General features: G+C 42.8%; 1 protein-coding gene across 1 annotated transcript in view; it reads right to left on the bottom strand.

Moving 5' to 3' along the window:
* The window catches only part of LOC109916081 (myosin-11-like), a 139,653-nt gene that overhangs the window by 11,764 nt on the left and 107,025 nt on the right, over window positions 1–20,864 (bottom strand). Inside the window, exons 23-34 of the mRNA XM_048609663.1 lie at window positions 19,574–19,745; window positions 15,843–16,055; window positions 14,866–15,010; window positions 13,523–13,729; window positions 12,492–12,596; window positions 10,829–10,981; window positions 9,585–9,833; window positions 8,239–8,451; window positions 7,331–7,543; window positions 2,982–3,143; window positions 2,602–2,730; window positions 499–630 (exon numbers count right to left, since the gene is read on the bottom strand). Coding sequence (XP_048465620.1) covers window positions 499–630; window positions 2,602–2,730; window positions 2,982–3,143; window positions 7,331–7,543; window positions 8,239–8,451; window positions 9,585–9,833; window positions 10,829–10,981; window positions 12,492–12,596; window positions 13,523–13,729; window positions 14,866–15,010; window positions 15,843–16,055; window positions 19,574–19,745 — 2,093 coding nt within the window. The remainder of the gene's footprint in view (window positions 1–498; window positions 631–2,601; window positions 2,731–2,981; window positions 3,144–7,330; window positions 7,544–8,238; window positions 8,452–9,584; window positions 9,834–10,828; window positions 10,982–12,491; window positions 12,597–13,522; window positions 13,730–14,865; window positions 15,011–15,842; window positions 16,056–19,573; window positions 19,746–20,864) is intronic.

Genomic DNA, 20,864 nt, shown 5'->3' with positions numbered 1-20,864 from the left:
CACCGGACCCGAAACGTTAACTCTGTTTTCTCCTTCACAGATGCTGTCAGACCTGCTGAGCTTTTTCAGCAACTTTGTTTTTGTTCCACAGAGGCTGGTATCCCATCACTAAGAGACCCTTTATTTACACATGGAGAGTCCTTGACATGGATCCAGCTCCCTCAGAGCCAGCTCTCATAGTGAGCAAAACCTCTGACACTCCTGTTCTTATCTGTCAGCCAGGACTCCCTGATTGGACCAGATTAACAGCCCAATCAGGGAGCTCATATTCTATGAGGTCCACCCTGGCTGACCTTGTTACAATCACTATTGGCAAATCAGTGATGGATGGAATTGAGCCCTGATAAATGTGAGATGATGCACTTTGCAAGAAGTAACAAGTCAAGTGAGTACTCAATGAACACTTGGAAGCTCAGAGGAACTGAGGGATCTTGGGATGCTTGTCCACAGATCCCTGAAGGTGGCAGATAGGTTAACAGGGTCATGAGAAAATATCACTTTAAGCAAGAAGAAAAAGAGTGAAGATCTTCCTGTTACATACTTTCCAGAGACATTCCCTGCCAACTCCTCAGCAAGTTCCTCCTTCTCCTGCTCAGCATGACGGCGGGAACGTTCTGCAGCAGCCAAATCCTTCGAAGAAGGAGAGAGAGAAAAGTGCATTTAAACAAACGTTGGAGACGTTGTAAAGGGATTCCACATTTCACAAGAACCCAAAAATGCTGTTCTAACCAAAGCAATGAAGCTAAGAATGTCTTTTCTGGTTCTCTTTGGCTTTAATAATACATCAGAGGACATCAGTAACAACAAAACAGGGCCATTCATGGCTTCATAAAAGCAGAAATTGCTGGTGAAACTCAGCAGGTCTGGCAGCATCTGTGGAGAGAAAGCAGAGTCAACGTTTTGAGTCTGACATGAATTTTCTTCCAAACTCCAAAGAAGCCATATCAGACTCAAATCATTATCTCTGTTTCTCTCTCCACAGATACTGCCAAAGTTGTTGAGTTTATCCAACATGCTCAGCGTTTGTTTCAGATTTCTGGCATCTGCAGCATTTTGCTTTTATTTATGCACAACTTTATGATGTTCTGAAATCTACTGAATGCTGTTTATAAATTGCCTTTTTTTTTTAAACGGGGGAAAGAATGGGGGTTGTGGGTTTAACTGAACAGAGTAATTGAAGAGAAATACCCTCATCCCCAAGCACTGGAAGAGAAGTTGGCAGCTAACCATCTGGCCAGTTGGAAATGGCATCTTGGCCTTCATTGCAAGACCATTGATGTTCAGAAGTTGGAACGTCCTCCTACAGGGCCTTGGTGAGACCACACCTGGAATATTACACACAGTTTTGGTCTCCCTACCTAAGCGAGGATGTAGAGGGAGTGCAGCAGGAGGTTCACTAGGCTGATGCCGGTGATGGTAGGACTGTTTTGTGAGGAGAGATTTGTTTTATCAGGAGGAAGAGAGGACTGGACCTGTGTCCACTCGAGTCTAGAATAACTAGAGGAGATCTGTTTGAAATGTATAAAATTCGTAGAGGGCCAAACAGACTAGATGCAGGGAGGATGCTTCCCCTGGTTTGGGGGTCTGGTACCAGGGCACACAGTCTCAGGATGCAGGGTCTTTAGGAGGGGCTCTTGTGGTGCAGTAGTGGTTCACTCACCTCTGAACCAGGAATCGTGTGTTTTCTTCCCACCTGCCCCTGAGGTGTGTCACAACATCCCTGAACAACATTAAAAAATATCGACAGCAATTTGGACTGAGATGAGGAATCATTGCTTCATTCTGAGGGGAGCGACCCTGTGGAATTCGCCACCACACGAGGCACGGGAGGCCAAGTCATTGGATTTATCTCCTCCCTTTATTCAATGTAAGATTTTAAACGCATTATGGGATATGGAGAGGAAATGGGAATATCGCGTTGAGGTGGAGAATCAGCCACGGTCATATTTAATGGCAGAGTAAGCTCGAAGGGCTGGATGGCCTACTCCTGTTTCTGGTTTCTGAGCTTCAATGTTGGAAGCTCAATGACAGCCATGGCATACTGAAGGGGGAAGGGCGTAGGCGCTAAATGAGCTCCATATGGAATATTCACCCCTACCTGGGAGAAGGGGCCACCCTCAGTGCTGAGGGGGAATGTAATGGCCTAGTCAAACTCCCTCAAATCACACAGTCCGCCCACCCAAAACACAGCCCTTGGGAGCATGTAATATCCAGCTTATATCTTGACCATTTGGATCAGTGTCTTAAGTTCGATAAAAGGAAGTGATGTTTCTCTTTGATAACAAGGTGTAGAGCTGGACGAACACAGCAGGCCAAGCAGCATCGGAGGAGCAGGAAAGCTGACGTTTTGGGCCTAGACCTTGTTAACTCAGATTCTCCAGCATCTGCAGTTCCTACTATCTCTGATGTTTCTCTTTTGTGATATTTGTCATCACAGTACACCTCACCATCATCTCCACATAACCACAGGTGTCCTCCTAACATGCTATAATAGCTTCTCTTTATGTTGGGATATAGCTGGCCCAGCGAACAGAACACCTTTCAAACTGGTGATGAATAAGAGTGAATCCCCATGTCAGCTCACTGTTTCCCAATGGTTACCTCCTGGACTTGCAATAGGTCTGCCTCCAGGTTCTTGGCTTTTTTCTCGTTCTCTTTAGCCTGAGCCAGGACCTCTTCCCGGGAATTCCGAGCATCTTCGAGTTCACGCTGATAATCCTTCATCTGAGCCTGGGCGAAGTAGAAATTCATGAATGAATCCTGACCCATTTATTTCGATCTGACCCTTCACAAAACAATCAGCTCCCTTCAAACAGACAAACATAGACAATTCTTCTCTAGGATTTGAATAATATCTGAATATTTTCTTCAGTGTTTAATCACGGGGCTTGTGATTACACATTTTGATTGGCAAGGATTTCTCTGCTTATGTTTTGGTTTTAATTATTCTGTTCCGTTTCTCACCGATAGACTGCACCTACCTGAAGTTTTTTCAGTTGTTTGATGGCGTCTTCACGGCCCTTAATGGCCACTTCAACTTGGCCTTCGAGGTCACTTAGATCAATCTCCAGCTTCTTCTTCGCCGCCGCTGCTACCGTACGCTGTTTACGCTCATCTTCCAGTTCACTCTCAAGCTCATGAACCTTCGAGTAAACAAAATTCAACGTGGTGATGTCAACATTTCTCATCGCAGGCTACCTTCAGAGATTTGTTATGCTAACCCTCCGATCGTAGTCATTTAAAAAAGAATTTAACCTATTTTTCTAATCAACCTCTTCGTCAATGTTATCATACACCTCTGGAGCAGGTGGGACTTGAACATGGCCCTTCTGGTCCAGGGGTAGGGACACTACCATTGCAACACAATAGGGCACATTAGTCACGTGCATTTACCTGCACACCAGGAAAGGTAAGAGCTATAACATCTATAAAATCCTACAATCTATAAAAAAGTGGTTGAGTTCAAGAAGTGCACCTAACGCCGCTTTGTAAAATGACAGAATCCCCCAATGCAGAAAGAAGCCATTCAGCCCATCGAGTCTGCACCGATCTTCTGAAGAACATCCCACCCAATACCAGGATTTACCATGCCTAATCCACCCAGCCTGCACATCCCTGGACACTACGGAGCAACTTTGATTTGATTTATTACTGAAACGTGTACTAAGGTACAGTGAAAAGTATTGCCTTATGCGCATTACAGGCAGATTGTACTATACGAGTTCATCAGGGTAACAGAACAGAGTTCAGGATACAGTCTTACAGCTGCTGAGAAGGTGTAGAGGGAGACCAACGTTAACATTAAATATCCCATGGCCAATCCACCAAACCTGTACATCTTTGGGCTGTGGGAGGAAACTGGAGCAAACCCACACAGACACAGGAAGAATGCACAAACTCCGTGCAGATAGTTGCCCGAAAGTGGAATTGAACCCGGGTCCCTGGCGCTGTGAGGCAGCTGTGCTAACCACTGAACCACTTGTATTTTTTCACAGGCTGTCAAAGTCACTGGCAAGGCCAGCATTTATTGCCCATCAATAATTGCCCTTTAGGTCATTTCAGAGGGCAACTGAGAGTCACCACATTACAGTGGGTCTGGAGTCACATGAAGGTCAGAAGATTTCACCCCTGCCAAATGGCATTAGTGAGCCAGAAGGGCTTTTAGTCACTATTGACACACTGGGGCCAGGATTTTAGCGGTACATGCAGGATTTTTTTGACTAGTTGTATTTATTTTTAATTCAACCTATTACAGAGATAATACGTCACACCTTTGGAGCAGGTAGAACATGACCCCAGGCCTCCTGGCTCAGAGGTAGGACACTACCACTGTGCCACAGCAGCCTGTGCACAAGGGCTTTTAATAATTCAAATTCCATTGTGTTCCTAGAGCATCAGTGGGGTATCTGGCTGACTAATCCAATGACATTAGCGCTGGGTCAGTATAGAAGTGGTTCAATACCATTACTCTGTTCCTTTCCTGTAGTTCTGAACAATACTGCCTTGAGTTTGATTGCACTATTTCACTCGGTTTCATACTGAGAAATTGATTCCAGTTTTCTTTGAACGTTTTCCCCGTTTTAAACAAATTGACATGAAGAATGAAGACAGTTAAATTATGCTGTGTTGTATTGAATGGACGTACCTCAGCTTGGTACGTTATCTATTCTTAGTTTTGAAGGTGATTGATCAGCCTAGTCAATATCATGCACAGACAAAGATAGGAGACAAATTACTTTGCATCATATCAAAAAGTTTCATGCTTTTGCCTGCGATATCAAATCAAGTTTATATTGAGGTTCATAAAACTATGAGGGGTACACATAAGGTAAATTGTAGGTGTCTTTTGTCTAGGGTGGGGTCTCTCAAGACTAGGGGACATATTTGTAAGGTGACAGGAAAAACATTCTAAAAAGACATGAGGGGCATTTTTTTTTTACACAGAGGAATGAACTTTCAGAGGAAGTGGTGAATGCGGTACAGTTAGAATGTTTAAGGCATTTGGATAAGTACCTGAGTAGGAAAGGTTTGGAAGGATATCAGCCAAGTGCAGGCAGGTGGGACTAGTTTAGTTTGGGATTATGGTCAGCATGAACTGGTTGGACCAAAGGGTCTGTTTCTGTTCTGTATGACTCTATGACTCTATCTCAGGTGTGCTAACAGAGGGTCCTATGAAGAGTGGCGTTTGGATTAAATTTAGAATGACACCTTTGTGAATTCAGTATGAACTCAAACATGACCTAGAAACTGATTAAGTTCAGTCCAAGTAGAGATCTTCGACTGAGTCACTTGTTTGCTTTCTCTGTCAGTGAAGGGTGTGTGACACAACAAAGAAAGAAATACAAATCAGTTGAAATAGGACAAATAGGTGAATTTCACAATTGGAAATCTGGTTATGGTGCTCATTGAACAAGCTGGTTTAGACATGATGGGCTGAATGGCCTCTTTCTGTACCATAACAATTCTGTTAATTTTGTAATTTATTTACTCTCTCAAGAGTTAATACATTTTATTCTGCAAAACGAAGGAGAGATTTTGTTTGAGTCAACATCTGAATTGTTTTTATGAGTTCTATGTCAGGATTCATATTAATTTCAGAGACTCTATTAGCAAAGAAATGGGCTGTAAACAAATTTTGGTGTCTTATTACCGGTTGAGAGATATCAGACAGCTAACAATACACAAATCAAGTTGCAATATCAGTTTCCAGAAACTTACTCTGGATAATTTGGATTACATTTTGAACAATTACATTATAATGCAGGGCTATAGCTAGCACTAACACTGGGTGGAATGTAATGGTTGTATTGCAGCCTGTTCAGTAGCTGGACTGTAGGAGGTAACCACCAACATTTCTGGGAGTTCTGTTGGGATTTAATCCCTATCCGGGGCTGATCCTGGGATTTTCAGGATTCACCATGTTTCCTGGTGCAGTGGCTGGCCATTCAGAAGTCAGCAGCTGTCCTGTGCCAACAGCGCCATTAGGAGCAATGGCCAGTGCCAGTACTGCAGGGCATTGGGGGTGTGTGTGAGATAAAGGATGAAGATCGACATGGGTGTGTCGGGGGTGCGAGCACTGGGTCCAGACAGGGTCCAGAAATCATTTCATCCTCAATCAAGGAGATTGCTGGCCCCCACCCATCATCCCAGCATAGTGGGGTGGGGGAGGGTCATCGTAAAAGGTGGCGGTGGTGGGAGTTGGGGGTAGCTCTTACCCCAGCCCCCGAACCCTCACAATCAGCAGATTGCCCCAGACAGGGTGACCCCTCTCCTACCGGGCAGTTTACAAACATGATGCAGCTCCACGGCTGGTTAAATATAAACAATGGTGAAATGAGACCCTCAACCGGTCATTCATGGGTCTTAATTGGTCACTGATGTCTCTCAGCTGGTCACTCGTGCGCCTCAACTGGACAGGAAGGTTGTCCTTGCCCCTTCTCATTCTGATTTTATTCAGGAAAGGTCATGGTGATGGTGGGCTCTTTCCTCCTTAACCCTCCTGCCCCTTTATACAGCCATTGCTTCTGGTTTCCTCTTCTGCATCTTCTTTTCCCTTTATCTCTCTTTCATTTCGCTCGTTTCTTTCTCACTTTGCCACCAGATCAAATGTTTTCTAATATCTGCTCTCCCGATCTCAGCACCGGTGCTGCACATGAGTTTTATTTCATCTTATCTTAAAATAGCTGCTAAGACTCTCAGCATTTTGTACAGTGATGGTTTGTGTTGTAAGCAGTGTCCCTGAAATAATCGGATACTGTTTTAACATCGAAGAACAGTGGCTGCAGTAAGCCTATTGGAGTTTATTTCCCTGACTCGATTGACTATAGTGGTGCCTGATACGACAATCTGTATTATCAGAATGGAATTAAATATGAGTGTTGAACGTGTGGTTCTTATGAAATCGATGTAGGTCAGTTATTGTGAAACAAAAAATAGAAATTATTGAATAAACACTGCACGTCTGGCAGCATCTGTGCAGAGAGAAGCAGAGTTAATGTTTTGGGTCGAGTGACCATAAGACCATAAGACATAGGAGCAGAAATTAGGCCATTCAGCCCATCGAATCTGCTCCGCCATTCAATCATGGCTGATAAGTTTCTCAACCCCATTTTCCTGCTTTCTCCCCGTAACCTTTAATCCCCTTGATAATCAAGAACCTATCTATCTCAGTCTTAAATGTACTCAATGACCTGGCCTCTACAGCCTTCTGTGGCAGTGAATTCCATAGATTCACCACTATCTTGCTGAAGAAGTTTCTCCTTATCTCCGTTCTAAACGGTCTTCCCTTTACTCTAAGGCTGTGGCCTTACTTCGGAGCTGATTATTGTACCTGTTTAACAAGCTGCCTCCTCTTTTCCTCATTTTGTTCATCCCGGGCCTGCAGTTCACGTTCAAACTGTGTTTTCAGGGCCTGGAGGTTCACTTCTAGCCGTAGCTTGGCATCCTCTGTCGCCTGGAGCTCGTCTTCAAGTTCTTCCAGCTGGGTCTTCATCTCCTCCACTTGCTGATCCAAAGCACGCTTTGATTTCTCCAGGTCGTGGACCTTCAATTCACAGGCACAATATGCAGCAAATAATTCATTAAATGAACAGTGTGAAGACAAAAAAAAAAGTAATACTCTGAATGACTCATTCTGTCTTTCATATAGTTTCTAGGAAATAAACACAGCTCTGTGCTCTGAAATATTTAACATCACAATCTCTCACACACCTCTTCTCTGCTAACCCTTTCTTTAAACCCCATGATGCACTCAGATATAGGGAAAATGTTTGCGTGCCTTTGTAAGATTTATTTTGGATGGAAATCCCAGTCTTTTCCATCACTCCTAACTCTCCTGTTGCCATGGAGAGGTTTGGGGCAGGAGGACCTGTGACGGTGACGGTCAAGGTCAGGCTGGGACCAGAGCAGCCAATCTGTCCATCTGAGCTCCTCTGAGCATGGCCAAATACAATTAGGGCAGGAGTAAGCAATATCTGTCAACATAGGGACTGAATTTTTAGGTGCTGGATCAAAACTGTTTCCAAACATCAAACATCCATTTGGTTATTACCTGCCAGTGAGACAGAAGCCAAAGTTTATTTGAGCAATGGAATCAGCAATAGACCAATATTCCAAACATCTCAACATTTTCTAAATGGTTAGCTTGTTAGAAAGTGTCTCTATTTTGATGTCCTCCCTCTTCCCCATTGTCCTCAGCCCATACTGAATTCCATGTTGCACTTTTGTGTGTCTACTTACATTCTTTCCGACATCATCCTTTGAGCTCATGATATCTTCCATCTCTGCTCGCAGCTGCTTGTTGACTCTTTCCAGGTCCTCTTTAGATTGCAAAGCCTCATCCAAGGCTCGTGTCAAAGCCAGGGCCTTTGTCTCCTTTTCCCGAGCATCAGCCTCTGCCCTGTCCCTTTCGTCTGCATACTTAGCGGAGATATTCTTCTCTTCTGCCAGCATCTGATAGAATGGAGATAGCACAACGTTTTAACTGGGCCTGATGAAAATCCTCCGAGATAGTAAGAACTACAGATGCTGGAGTCTGAGATAACACAGTGTGGAGCTGGAGGAACACAGCAGGCCAGGCAGCACCAGAGGAGCAGGGAAGCTGATGTTTCGGGTCGGGCCCTTCTTCAGAAATCTTCTGAAGAAAATTTTCTGAAGAAGGCTCCCAACCCAAAACATCAACTTCCCTGTTCCTCTGATGCTGCCTGGCCTGCTGTGTTCCTGCAGCTCCACACGGTGTTATCTCTATTGATGAAAATCCTACCTTATCAACCTTACAGTTATCCAACAGCTTTGATGTTGCAGTATTTTATATAAAGCACCATGAATTTTAATCTCATTGTGAGCAGTTGTGGGCACCATATGATAGGAAAGATGTGAATACATTGGAGAGAGAGCAGAAGTGATTTACAAGAATGGTTGCAGCAATGAGAAACTTCAATGATGAGGTGAGGTTGGAGATGTTGGGACTGTTCTCCTTGGAGGCTGGGAGAAGGCTGGGAGGAGATTTGATCGAAGGTTCCAAAACCATGGGTGGGGCTGGACAGAATGGATAGGGAGTAGCTCGTAAAAGAAACAAGAGCGAGAGGGTATAGATTTAAAGTGATGTACAAACAAGGTAAGGATGATGTGAGATAAAAAACGTTTTCACCCAGTGAATAATTAGGATCTGGAATGTCTGGAAATATGGTGGAGGCAGGTTCAATTGAGACATTTGAGAGAGGCATCGGATGATTATTTGGATAGAAATGAGGTGCAGGGATATGGAGGGAAAGGCAGGAGATTGGCTTTGGGGATAGAACCAGTGCAGTCACGATGGGCCAAATGGTCTCCTTCTATACTGCCATAATTCTGAGATTTAATAAAAACTTAATGCAGACAAAGATCAATGGTGGGTTATAGGCATTTAGCAATTATTACAATCAAAAGGCAGTTTGCTTGGCTAACCAGCCTCATTGGATTTATATTTTGATGTTGTTTCATTCCACAAGGCTGGCACATTGCAAATGCTCATCAAATTAAAACAAAATTTCTCCTTATCTCGAAGGTGGCAAAGAAAAACAGATTGTTTTGCAGAAATCTCTGACCTGATCAAATTTCTTCTGCTTCTTCTCTAAATTTGAAACGAGTTGCCGCTGATTGTCCAAGTCCACCAAGAGGTCGTCCAGTTCCTGCTGCAGTCTGTTCTTGGTCTTCTCCAGTTTGTCATATGCTGCTGCTTTTTCCTCAAAGTTCTGGGTAATTGCTTCAATTTCCCTCTGAAGTTTCTTCTTCCCTTCTTCAAGTCCCTCCAGTGCGGACACATCATCGTTCAACTTCTTCTTGGCATCTGACAGCTGTGTTGAGGAAATCAACATTGAAGCAATAAGCTACGCAATGGCTTTGACAAAACACTTGCTTAGATACTTGGCAAATTCCAAAGTGATTCTGTACCAATGAATCATTTCTGAAGATCAACTGTTGCCAGTAAGTGGTTGCCGTTTTATGCACAGGAAGATCTCACTCACAGCAACTTGACAGTTAACCTGCTTCAGCAAGTGTTGTCTTTGGACTGAACATTTTTTCTTTATTCTTTCATGGCATCTGAGTGTCACTGGTAAGGCCAGGGTTTATTGCCCATTTGTAATTGCCCCTAGAATTGAATGGCTGTTCAACCGTTTCAGAGGGCAGCTAAGAGTCAACTTAATTTTTCAAGGAGGAGTTAGGTATAGTTCTTAGTGCTAAAGGGATCAACGGGCATGGGGTGAAAGCAGAAACAGGGGATTGAGGTGGATGATCAGCCATGATCATACTGAATGGCAGAACAGGCTGGAAGGGCCAAATGGCCTACTCCTACAGGTCTGGAGTCACGTGAAGATTTCCCTTTCGTAAAGGGCATTGAGTGAGCCAGATGGGTTTTTTACAACAGCTGCTGACATTTTATTCCTGATTTTTATTAATTTAAATTCCGCCACCAACTGTGATGGGATTTGAACCCAATCCCCCCGATGTGTCTGGATTACCGGCCCAGTGACATCACCACTACACTACCATTGGCATCACCACTACACTACCATTGGCACACACTAAAAAGCTACGGAATGGGTCAATTTGATCTCGAAGAGTAATATCACCCATTTTGGGGCATATACTGAAAGTACTATTGCATTATTGTATCGATTAAACGTATAATTTTAACCAAAGCAATCAAAGACATAATTATTTGAGTCCAGGAGTCTACAAAGAAACAAAATAGTGTTCTGCAATTGTGTAATTCAGATTTTGGACTATGTACAGAATTGTCTGGGTTGGAAAGTGATATAAACCGGGCTCTGTTAGTAGCTCCATTTACCTGAGCAGTCAAAGTGGATATCTGACGCTCCAGATTCCTCTTGGCCTCGCTCTCTTCATCCAACTGCTCCTGGAGGTTGTTCTTGTCATCCTCCAGCTGACGCAGTCGGGTGGACAAATTTAATTTTTGACGTGTCTCTTCCTGGAGTAGTTCCTGCAGAAACAAAAACCAAAAATGTAAATTGTTTTATGATAAATTGTCAGTGTAAACTGACTTGTGAATAAAAACAATTCTATCTTCATGCAAAGACATCATTTGCACATAATCGGTAAGTATCCAAAAACTTTCAGAAGAAACTTTCTTTTGATCTTAAAACTTTGAATTAAAACAGTCAAATTATTGTAATGATTGAAGTATTTACATAGTGAGAAAAAAGATGTTATAATTGTTGTAACAGTGATGATAAGGCCTGGTTACCAACCCCTCGTGGTTGGAGGGGGTTGTGTCACTATTATTCTTACGTTTTATACCAGCTTAGGGGTTTCCAGTAGCACGTGGTGAGTGTTGAACCTTGAACAGGTCTCAGCAGAAGAGGCTGTTATCTTGGGTAACAAGATATGGTTTGTTACATCTTAGTAATGGCTTTAGGACCCTGGAGCAACACTGCAATGATGTCACAGAGCTGCTCCTCACTGGGCATAAGCAGTACAATGTGGGCGGAGTTAAAGAGAACACATGGAGTGCTAGGCAGACGCCTGAAGTCAAGCCTTGTGAATGTTAGAAACATGTGCAAACAAATGTGGAGTAGACCAATTAGCATTAGAGTTTAAGGCAGAGTCTGTTGATAATGTAACAGTAAGATTAGAGCCCAGCATATCTGTGAATATCCTGTATTGCAGTATTTAGCCTTACCATGTCATAATCAGTGTTAGAAAGAAACCTAACCCTGAAGACAGCTCTTGTGTTTGTCTTTTCCTCGAACAATCTGTCCTGAACGCAAACTCACGTACCCAAAGCAGAAACAGGAACCCTGTACAGGTTATAATCTACTGATGGTAACACGCAGAGTTGGGGAGATGACTGTCTCCAACTACAACTGTGAGGAACTCCCTGAAACAGGCTGAGACCCAATCCTGTGGCTGTGAGTGTGTGAGAGTGTGTGTGTGTGTGTGTGTGTGTGTGTGTGAGTGTGTGTGAGAGAGTGTGTGTGTGCATGAGAGAGAGACTGTGTGTTTGTGTGTGTGTGTGTGCGCGAGAGTGTGTGTGTGCGCGCGAGAGTGTGTGTGCGTGTGTGAGAGGGTGTGTATGTGTGAGAGGGTGTGTATGTGTGTGCGTGTGTGTGAGCGTGTGTGAGAGTGTGTGCGTGTGTGTGTGTGAGTGTGCATGTGTGAGTGTGTGTGTGTGAGAGAGTGTGTGTGCGTGTAAACGTATGTGTGTGTGAGAGAGAGTGTGTGCGTGTGTGTGAGAGAGAGAGAGAGAGTGTGTGTGTGAGAGAGAGAGAGAGAGTGTGAGTGAGTGAGTGTGTGCGCGTGTGTGTGTATCAGCTCAGTCCAATTTAACCCTTTCATATCCACTCCCTTATGCAACAATAAACATTCTCTCTGTAATATTTTCAATTGCACGAGGATGGAAACATATAACTGACCTATATTTCTTTAAATAATCATCTATCAGTTTTTTTGTAACCTTCTAATGAATTGTCGATTGTAAGAAACACACCCACCTGTGCATCCTGAAGTTGGGAACCAAGACTGGACACATCCTTTGCAAGTTTAATTGACTTGCCCTCAGCGTCATTTAGGATGGTGGTAACATTGTCAAGCTCATTCTATAGGAAACAAATAAAGTCAAAGAAGATCATTAATTGTGTTAGTTATTTTTAAGTTTTGTTCTGATTTTATTTCCACATTTCACAAAAGGAATTGATTCTTGCCTGGCACCGTTTCTTTGAAACTGGTGGCTCAGGTATCCATTCAACACATGTGACAGCTGGCAGAGGATGTTGGGGAGTGAATGATGGCCAAAGGTTGTCCTCTTGTGCTGTTTGTGGAAACGTGATTCCTTTCTGAGTCGCACTGCCAATAAGTTACAACTCGTATTGTTCTCCAGGTGCCCAATGAGGCAGAAGAATTCTTCCAGGTACAGAATGCTAGGTCAGGTGATTGGACACGGTTATTCTATTTGTTCCTGGGATGTGGGCATTACTGGTTAGGCTGGTATTTATTGTCTATCCTGAATTGATCAGAGGGCAGTTAGGAGTCAACCACATTGCTAGCGGTCCTAACCACTCACCATCTCTGACTTGGAAATTTATCACCATTCCTTCAGTGTTGCTGGGTCAAAACCCTGGAATTGCCCCTCTAAGGGTATTGTGGGGCTAACCACAGCACATGGACTGCAGCGGTTCAAGAAGGCAGCTCACTCCCACCTTCTCAAGGGGCAGCTAGGGACGGGCAAGAAATGCTGGTCCATCCACTGGTGGCCATGTCCTAGGAGTTAATTTTTAAAACAATGTTGAGATGGTTGTGAATCAGCTAGCTTTTTAAATGACTTCAAATATCACCATCTGACATGGTGGGATTTGAAGCCATGCTCCCAGAGCATCAACCTGAGATTCTGGATTCTAGGCTAGCAACATGACCATTACACCACTACCTCCTGTACTGCATTACAGGAAAATATTCCATTTAACATCAGCAATAATTGTAGAAGTGGACATGTGCTTCCAGCCGAAGTAAGGAAGCTGACACTAACCTGTAGCTTGTGCACTTTCTCATTGAGTTCAGCCCGAGCACGTTCTCCATCTGCCACCTTCACCTGGAACTCCTGCACTTGGCCCTCCAGCTTCTTCTTCTTGTGCTCAATTTCTGCTTTTGCTGTGGACAGAGACCGCACCTCATTTGAAAGCTCATTGTTCTCCTTTTCCAGAGTCTGCTTGTTTTTCTCAAGGTTCGCCCTCGCCTGTAAAAGGTAAAGCATGTTTAGTTAAGTTTATTCAACAAGGACTCTTGAAATTTAAAACCACTCTCATTTTCGCTTCTTTTCCTAATAGATCATAGTAAAGTGATAGGCTGGTTCAGTGGTTAGCATTGCTGCCTCACAGCGCCAGGGACCCGGGTTTGATCCCACCCTCAGGTGACAGTCTGTGTGGAGTTTGCACATTCTCCCCGTGTCTGCGTGGGTTTCCTCCGGGTACTTTGGTTTCCTCCGGGTACTTTGGTTTCCTCCCACAGTCCAAAGATGAGCAGGCTAGGTGGATTGGCCATGCTAAATCCCCCAGGGTTGTGCAGGCGAGGTGGATTGGCTGTGCTAAATCGCCCAGGGTTGTGCAGGCTAGGTGGATTGGCCATGCTAAATCCCCCAGGGTTGTGCAGGCTAGGTGGATTAACCATGGGAAATGCAGGGATGGGATGGGTCTGGTTGGGGTGCGTTTCATAGGGTAAGAGTGACTTGATGGGCTGAATGGCCTGCTTCCACACTGTTCTATGATTCTATAATACTCTGCCTTGTCTTTATCAATGACATTGAAGGAACTATTAAACATAATAGTTTATGGACTATTAGAAGTTGGTTTCCAAAGTTTATGCACATATATTTGTACATGAATGAGGGCAAATATAGCATTTACTGCCCCTCCTAAGTGCCCTTGAACTGAGTGCCCTGCATAGGGCAGGGCATTGCATTGCTGTGGGTCTGGGATCACAGGTAAGGACGGCAGATTTCCCTTCCTAAAAGGACATTAGTGAATCAGATGTGTTCTTATGCTAATTGATGATAGTTTCACATTACTTAGCCTAGCTTTCAATCTGAGATTTTTTTTCTCCAAATTAATTAAATTTAATCTCCACCAGCCGTCAAGGTGAGGTTCAAATCCACATTTTTAAAAACTTCATTCCAGGGATGTGGGTGTTGGTGGCTGAACCAGTATTTATTACTCATCCTCAGTTGTCCAGAGGACGGTTAAGAGCCTTTGGCCCATTGCCTGGGCCTCTCAATTACTATTCCATTAACATTACAGCCATGCCACCATCTTCCCCCAGATTGTACTGTGTCAAAGCTCAGTGGGGCTGCTTTTCTGCCATTCATTCCTTGATTACCCGTTTTGCTTGTTCCAGTTGCTCTGTTACTTCTTCTATCGCTTGACTATGTTTCTGTCGCATTTCATGAATTTGAGCCTCATGTGATCTTGACTCTTCTTCTAGAGCACGTTTCATCTCGGAAACCTCATGTTCTCTCTTGGCTCTGCCCAGAAGAAATAAGAAAGAATCTATTTTACCCAAACATGTGATTCTGAAAGAATGAATTACCTTTTTTTTAATTCATTCACAGGATGAGGGCATCGCTGACCAGGCAGTATTTATTGCCCATCCCTAATTGCTCAGAGGGCAGTTCAGAGTCAACCACATTGCTGTGGGTCTGGAGTCACATGAAGACCAGACCAGGTAAGGATGACAGTTTCCTGCCCTAAAGGGCATTAGTGAACCAGATGGGTTTTTCCCAACAATTGACAATGAATTCATGGTCATCATTAGATTCCTAATTCCAGATATTTATCAAATTCAAATTCCACCATCTACCATGGCAGGATTTGAACCTGGGTCCCCAGAACATTACCTGGGTCTCTGGAATAACAGTCCAGCGATAATACCACTAGGTAATGGATAATAACATTAGGCCATTGCCTCCCCTTTATTGTCACATGTACTCAAATGAATGTAGTACAGTGAAAAATTTACAAGCCACCACTTACAGTTAGGTACAAGGTATCTAGGTACAGATTCTTCAGTACAAGTTCTTAGGAACCTCATAAGATTACATTGCTTTTGTGATGCAAACAGGCCTGACCTCTGTGCTGCCCTACATCATGTAGCAATGGCTTCTATCACAACCTTATTCTTCCATGAAACTTATAAAATCTTTGCTAAGTCTAAGTGTTTACAGGTTTTAAGGTTTAAAGATCATTATGTGGAACACTTTGCCATTAACTGAAATTCAACTCATCATTCTGTTAGCTTGATAAAAGTTTACATTTATTAATTTTTTGTATTTCATTTATAAATAAAATTTGCAATACCTTAACTCTTGTTGTGTAGCAGTGCTGTCCAAAGTATCTTCAAGCTCTGTCTTCAGGGCTTCCAACTCTTCGCCCAAATCCCTTTTTTGTTTCTCTACTTTGTTCCGAGCTGACTTCTCTGAGTCCAGATCTTCTTGAAGATCCGAAATAAAGGCTTCCAACTCTCGGATTTTCTTCAGAGCGTTATTCTTTAGTGCGATTTCCTCATCGAGTCTACATGAAAGCAATTCATTTAAGCCGTATCAATCATTTATCTGACAAGATAATGGACTCTGGAAAGATGCTTTGAAGCTTATATATTTTCACAATGACCGGAGTGATGCAAAGGCTGCGTTTAGTGACCAGCAAGGTTTGTACTTGCACTGCTAGGAATTAGGGCTCTTGTGGCACAGTAGTAGTGCCCCTACCTCTGGGTCAGGACATCTGTGCTCAAGTTCCATCTGCTCCGTAGATGTGCTATAATATGGTCAGCACAGTGGCTCAGTGGTTAGCACTGCTGCCTCACAGTGCCAGGGACCCAGGTTCGATTCCACCCTCGGGTGACTGTCTGTGTGGAGTTTGCACATTCTCCCTGTGTCTGTGTGGGTCCCTGTGGGTGCTCTGGTTTCCTCTCTCAATCCAAAGATGTGCAGGTTAGGTGGGTTGGTATGCTAGATTGCCTACAGTGTTCAGTAGATTAGGGTGGGATGCTCTGAGGGTCGGTGCGGATTTGTTGGATCTATTTGATTCTATGAATATCCCTAAACAGATTGATCTTGCACTGCCAAGAATTATCTACACTTGCCTGGAATCCACATCCCGATTTGGCCAGCATGACTGAGGGGACCTGTATAAACTCTGCGGCTCTTCCATTCATTCATTCAGCTGCTAAGTGCAAACCAACACTTACCTACACCCAGGAGAGAAGCTGAGGAACCCCTCTACACTTTGATGCTCAGTTCCACACTGGTACAATTAATGAAGAAGTGTAGATTAATGCAGTCAGCTCGTGGACCTGCCAGTGGTGTACTGAAGTCCTCAGCTCAAGCTCTCTATGCAGCCAAAGGCTGAACTCACCCTCAGGTTAATCTTGATCAGCAGACCAAGGCCACATGCACTATATCATCAGCCTGGCACTGAGGCCAATAATATTCACTTCATAATTTAAATAATTAATTACAGCTTATAAATAAACTAAGTGTTGTGGATCTACAATGTATGAATTTCCAAAAGCCATCTGATAAAGTGCCACCTAAATGACTTGCTGGAAAGGTTAAGTCAAGCCCTACGGCATGAAGAATAAAAATGAGCTGCAGGTACAAGCAGAGAGTGGATGGAAGAGCAAATTAACACAGCATTTGGCTAGTGTAGATTTGGTTGAAGCTTTTCATCTTACATTTATCAGGAAAATTTGCAAGAATACTAAATAAAGGGGAAACAACATTTGTACTGTATGAGAAGAGAGGGCCAACCAATCAGCACTATCCTCTCAAATAGCCTAAAAACATTGCTTTCCCCTGTACTTTGGTATTCTTGCTGATTGTCCTGATAAGTGCAAGGTAGGAGGCTTCAACAAGATGTGTCTTTTTAATCAGGAATACTCTAATTAGTTATTATAGTTTCACATTGAGGTGGGTTCCTCACGGTTCAACATTGAGATATTCAGTGGAGAAAGATAAATAGGGTTTTAAATTTTATACACAGTGGATGCTGAACACAGAAACAAGAAGGGTCACGTGAATATGTCCAAGAGATTCATTTGGCTGCAGATTAATTACTGTGTGTTGTTTTGGCCCTGTTGGTACCAAGGATATTGAAAAGATCCACTAGCCTTCTGGCAGGGCTGAGCATAGAAGCAGAGTCATAGCAGACTCGAAACATTAGCCTTGCTTCTCTCTCCTCTTATTCTGTGTCTAGTTCTGGTCTTTCTGTTATAGGAAGGATATTATTAAGTTGGAGAGAGTCCAGAAGAGATTTACCAGGATGTTGCTGGAAATGGAGGGTTTGATTTATAAGGAGAGGCTGGATAGGTTGGGACTTTTTTCACTGGAGCATAGGAGGTTGATAGATGACCTTATAGAGGTTTATAAAATCATGAGGGGTATAGACAATGTGAATGGCGGGTGTCTCTTCACTAGGATTGGGGATTTCAAGACTAGGGGACATATTTTTAAGGTGAGAGGAGAAAGATTTAAAAAAGACATATGGGGCAATTATTTTACTCAGAGAGTGGTTTGTGTGTGGAATGAACCTCATGAAGAAGTGGTAGGTGCAGGTACAGTTACAATGTTTAAAAGGCATTTAGATAGGTACACGAATTGGAAAGGTTTAGAAGGATAATAACCAAAAGCAGGCAGTGGGACTAATTTAGTTTATGATTACGGATGGCATAGGACTGGTTGGACCGAAGCGTCTGTTTCTGTGCTGAATGACGCTATGACTCTATGCTACCTGACTTGCTGCATTTCTCCAGCATTCTCTGTGTTTGTGTCAGATTTCCAGCATCTGCAGTATTTTGCCTTTATTGTTTCAAGACGGTATAGTTACATCACAAGACTTGGAAAATAAAAGCTGTAAACTCTTAGGCAAAGGTGTCTCTAGAAGATTTACCAGAAATGTGTAAGTTTATGATGGAGTTTGGGAGCATTCAAAAATTATTCTCATTTACAAGTAACAAAATTGATAAATACAGATGACATTTTTTCATGCAAATTTTGGGTGTACTGTCAGGTGGTTCTGACATCAAGTTAATCATGATTTTTTTTAGAAGGAATTAGACACCTCAAGAGGAAAATATGAAAGGTACTCAGGAGGGAAACAGGATTAGTAATAAATAACAGCCAAATAGCTTCAATTTCTATCAACACTTCTAATTTCACCAGCCTTTACCACATCATATTCTCTTGCAAATAATCCCACACAATAGCTCAATATTACTCAAAATAGTCAGTTAACAAGAACCTTAAGCCAGCAAATGGAGATTAGGTTAATGTAACCAGCAAACTTTACTACTAAAACCAAAAGAACTGCGGATGCTGTAAATCAGAAACAGAAACAAAAGTTGCTAGAAAAGCTCAGCAGGTCTGGCAGCGGCTGTGAAGAGAAATCAGAGTTAAGGTTTCGGGTCAAGTGACCTTTCCTCAGGAAGGATAATTGGACCTGAAACGTTAACATTTCTCTTCACAGATGCCGCCAGACTTGCTGAGCTTTTCCAGCAATTTCTGTTTTTGTTTTTAAACTTTACCACGATATGACTATATCTGAAGCAGTGTAACCTGTAAGGCTGTGGACTGGGTGCTGGGAAAGGAAATGAGAATAGGTGGCTACTTTATTCAGATGGCACCGATATAATGGGCTGAACGGACTCCTCTGCTATAGCTTTTCAATGGTTTCTATGGATTGACGATTTTAGCTGTTCATTAATTTAGTTTTTTTAACTCTTGAGTTGAGCGTACCTGTTGTCAAGTGTTACTATAAATTTCTAGTCAAATAACTCACTTTATCTTAAATAATAATTATTGTATCATAAACAGAATAAAAGCCATATGTTTTATGTCATACAATCACTGCTTAATATTGCTCCCTGGTCAGAATACAATTCTAGTTGTGGAATAAAAGCTGAAATAATGAACGTAATGGTGAGAAAGAAAGTTATCGTTTGATGATATTGTCTTCTGCAAAAGAACTAAAATTCTTAACACTAAAACAAATAGACCCATTCAGGAGGCTGAATTGGTTCATCCTCTAACTACCTGCTCATAGCTGCCTGTAACTCTTCCTCTTTCTTGGCAAGTTGCATCTTCAGTTCAGCGATTTGCTGTTGGAGTTCTGCTAGCTGGTCGTGGAGATCCGCACCCTCTCCCTCTAGTTTCCTCTTCAGCTTCTCCAGTTCTTGTCTGGTCTTCTCTTCCTTCTTGAGCCGTACTGCAATATGCAGGGATCTCGTTATAATCTCTGGAGTACTAAAACCCCCTTTATTCAAAAACATGCTGTTGGTGATGGTTTAATATTAAATCACAAGTCAAACCTTATGTATTCTAGTAATTTACAATCCATAAGGACATCATAACTGGTCAGGTGACAAAGGAGCAGCACTACGAAAGCTTGTGGTTTCAAATAAACCTGTTGGACTATAACCTGGTGTCGTGTACTTCTGACTTTATCTACACCAGTCCAACACTGGCACCTCCACATCTTAACAGGCAAGCACTAACATTCAAGGCTATGGACCTAGTGTAGGAAAGTGAGACTAGTGTAGATTTAGTGTAGCTTGGGTAGTACGGATTTGATGGGCCAAACGGCCTGTATGGATTCTGTACCTTATGATTCTATGACTCATTGTAGTCCTGAACTGTGTCATCGGGAACAAGACTGAATTGATATTATGCTGAATAAGCTGGAAAATGTCAATCTTTTGTTACATAGGAATGTGAACAAACTGTGATTTGTAAATCCATAACAAACTATGATTGATAGAACCACTTTAAGAGGGGGTCTTGTGGAACAGTGGTACTGTCCATATCTCTGAGCCAGGAGGCTTAGGTTCAAGTTCCTCCCTCTCCAGAGGTTGTTAATAACATCTCTGAACAGATTAGAAAATATCCACAGCGACATTAAATCAGCCACTGGGAAGCACTGACCATAAAGCTTGATAGAACCAGGTTGTTGAGTGAGTAAAGTCCATTTGTAAAGTGGGGTTTGTGTATTTTCTGATGAAGAGCTGCACCGTAATGGCTCAAAGAGGGTCCCCTGCACTTTGACCAAGGCCCAATTTAAAACATTATACCTGTCGAACTGGCAAGAACTCAACAATATTGCTCGTGGTGTTCCCCAGGGATCAACATTGAGATTTATGGTGGAGAGAAATAAATAGGTTTTTACATTTTATACACAGTGGATACTGAACACAAAGACAGGGAGGGTTGCATGAATATGTTCAAGAGATTTGTTTGGCCTCAGATGAATTATTATGCCGTTGTGAACTGGCAAGAGTTCAACTCAATGCTTCTAAAAGATCAAGTCATTTGTAACACTTGTACACCT

This window comes from Rhincodon typus, chromosome 21 (assembly GCF_021869965.1).
Source record: "Rhincodon typus isolate 14 chromosome 21, sRhiTyp1.1, whole genome shotgun sequence".
In the NCBI taxonomy this organism is placed as follows: Eukaryota; Metazoa; Chordata; class Chondrichthyes; order Orectolobiformes; family Rhincodontidae; genus Rhincodon; species Rhincodon typus.
This window is presented reverse-complemented; position numbering and strand designations above follow the sequence as displayed.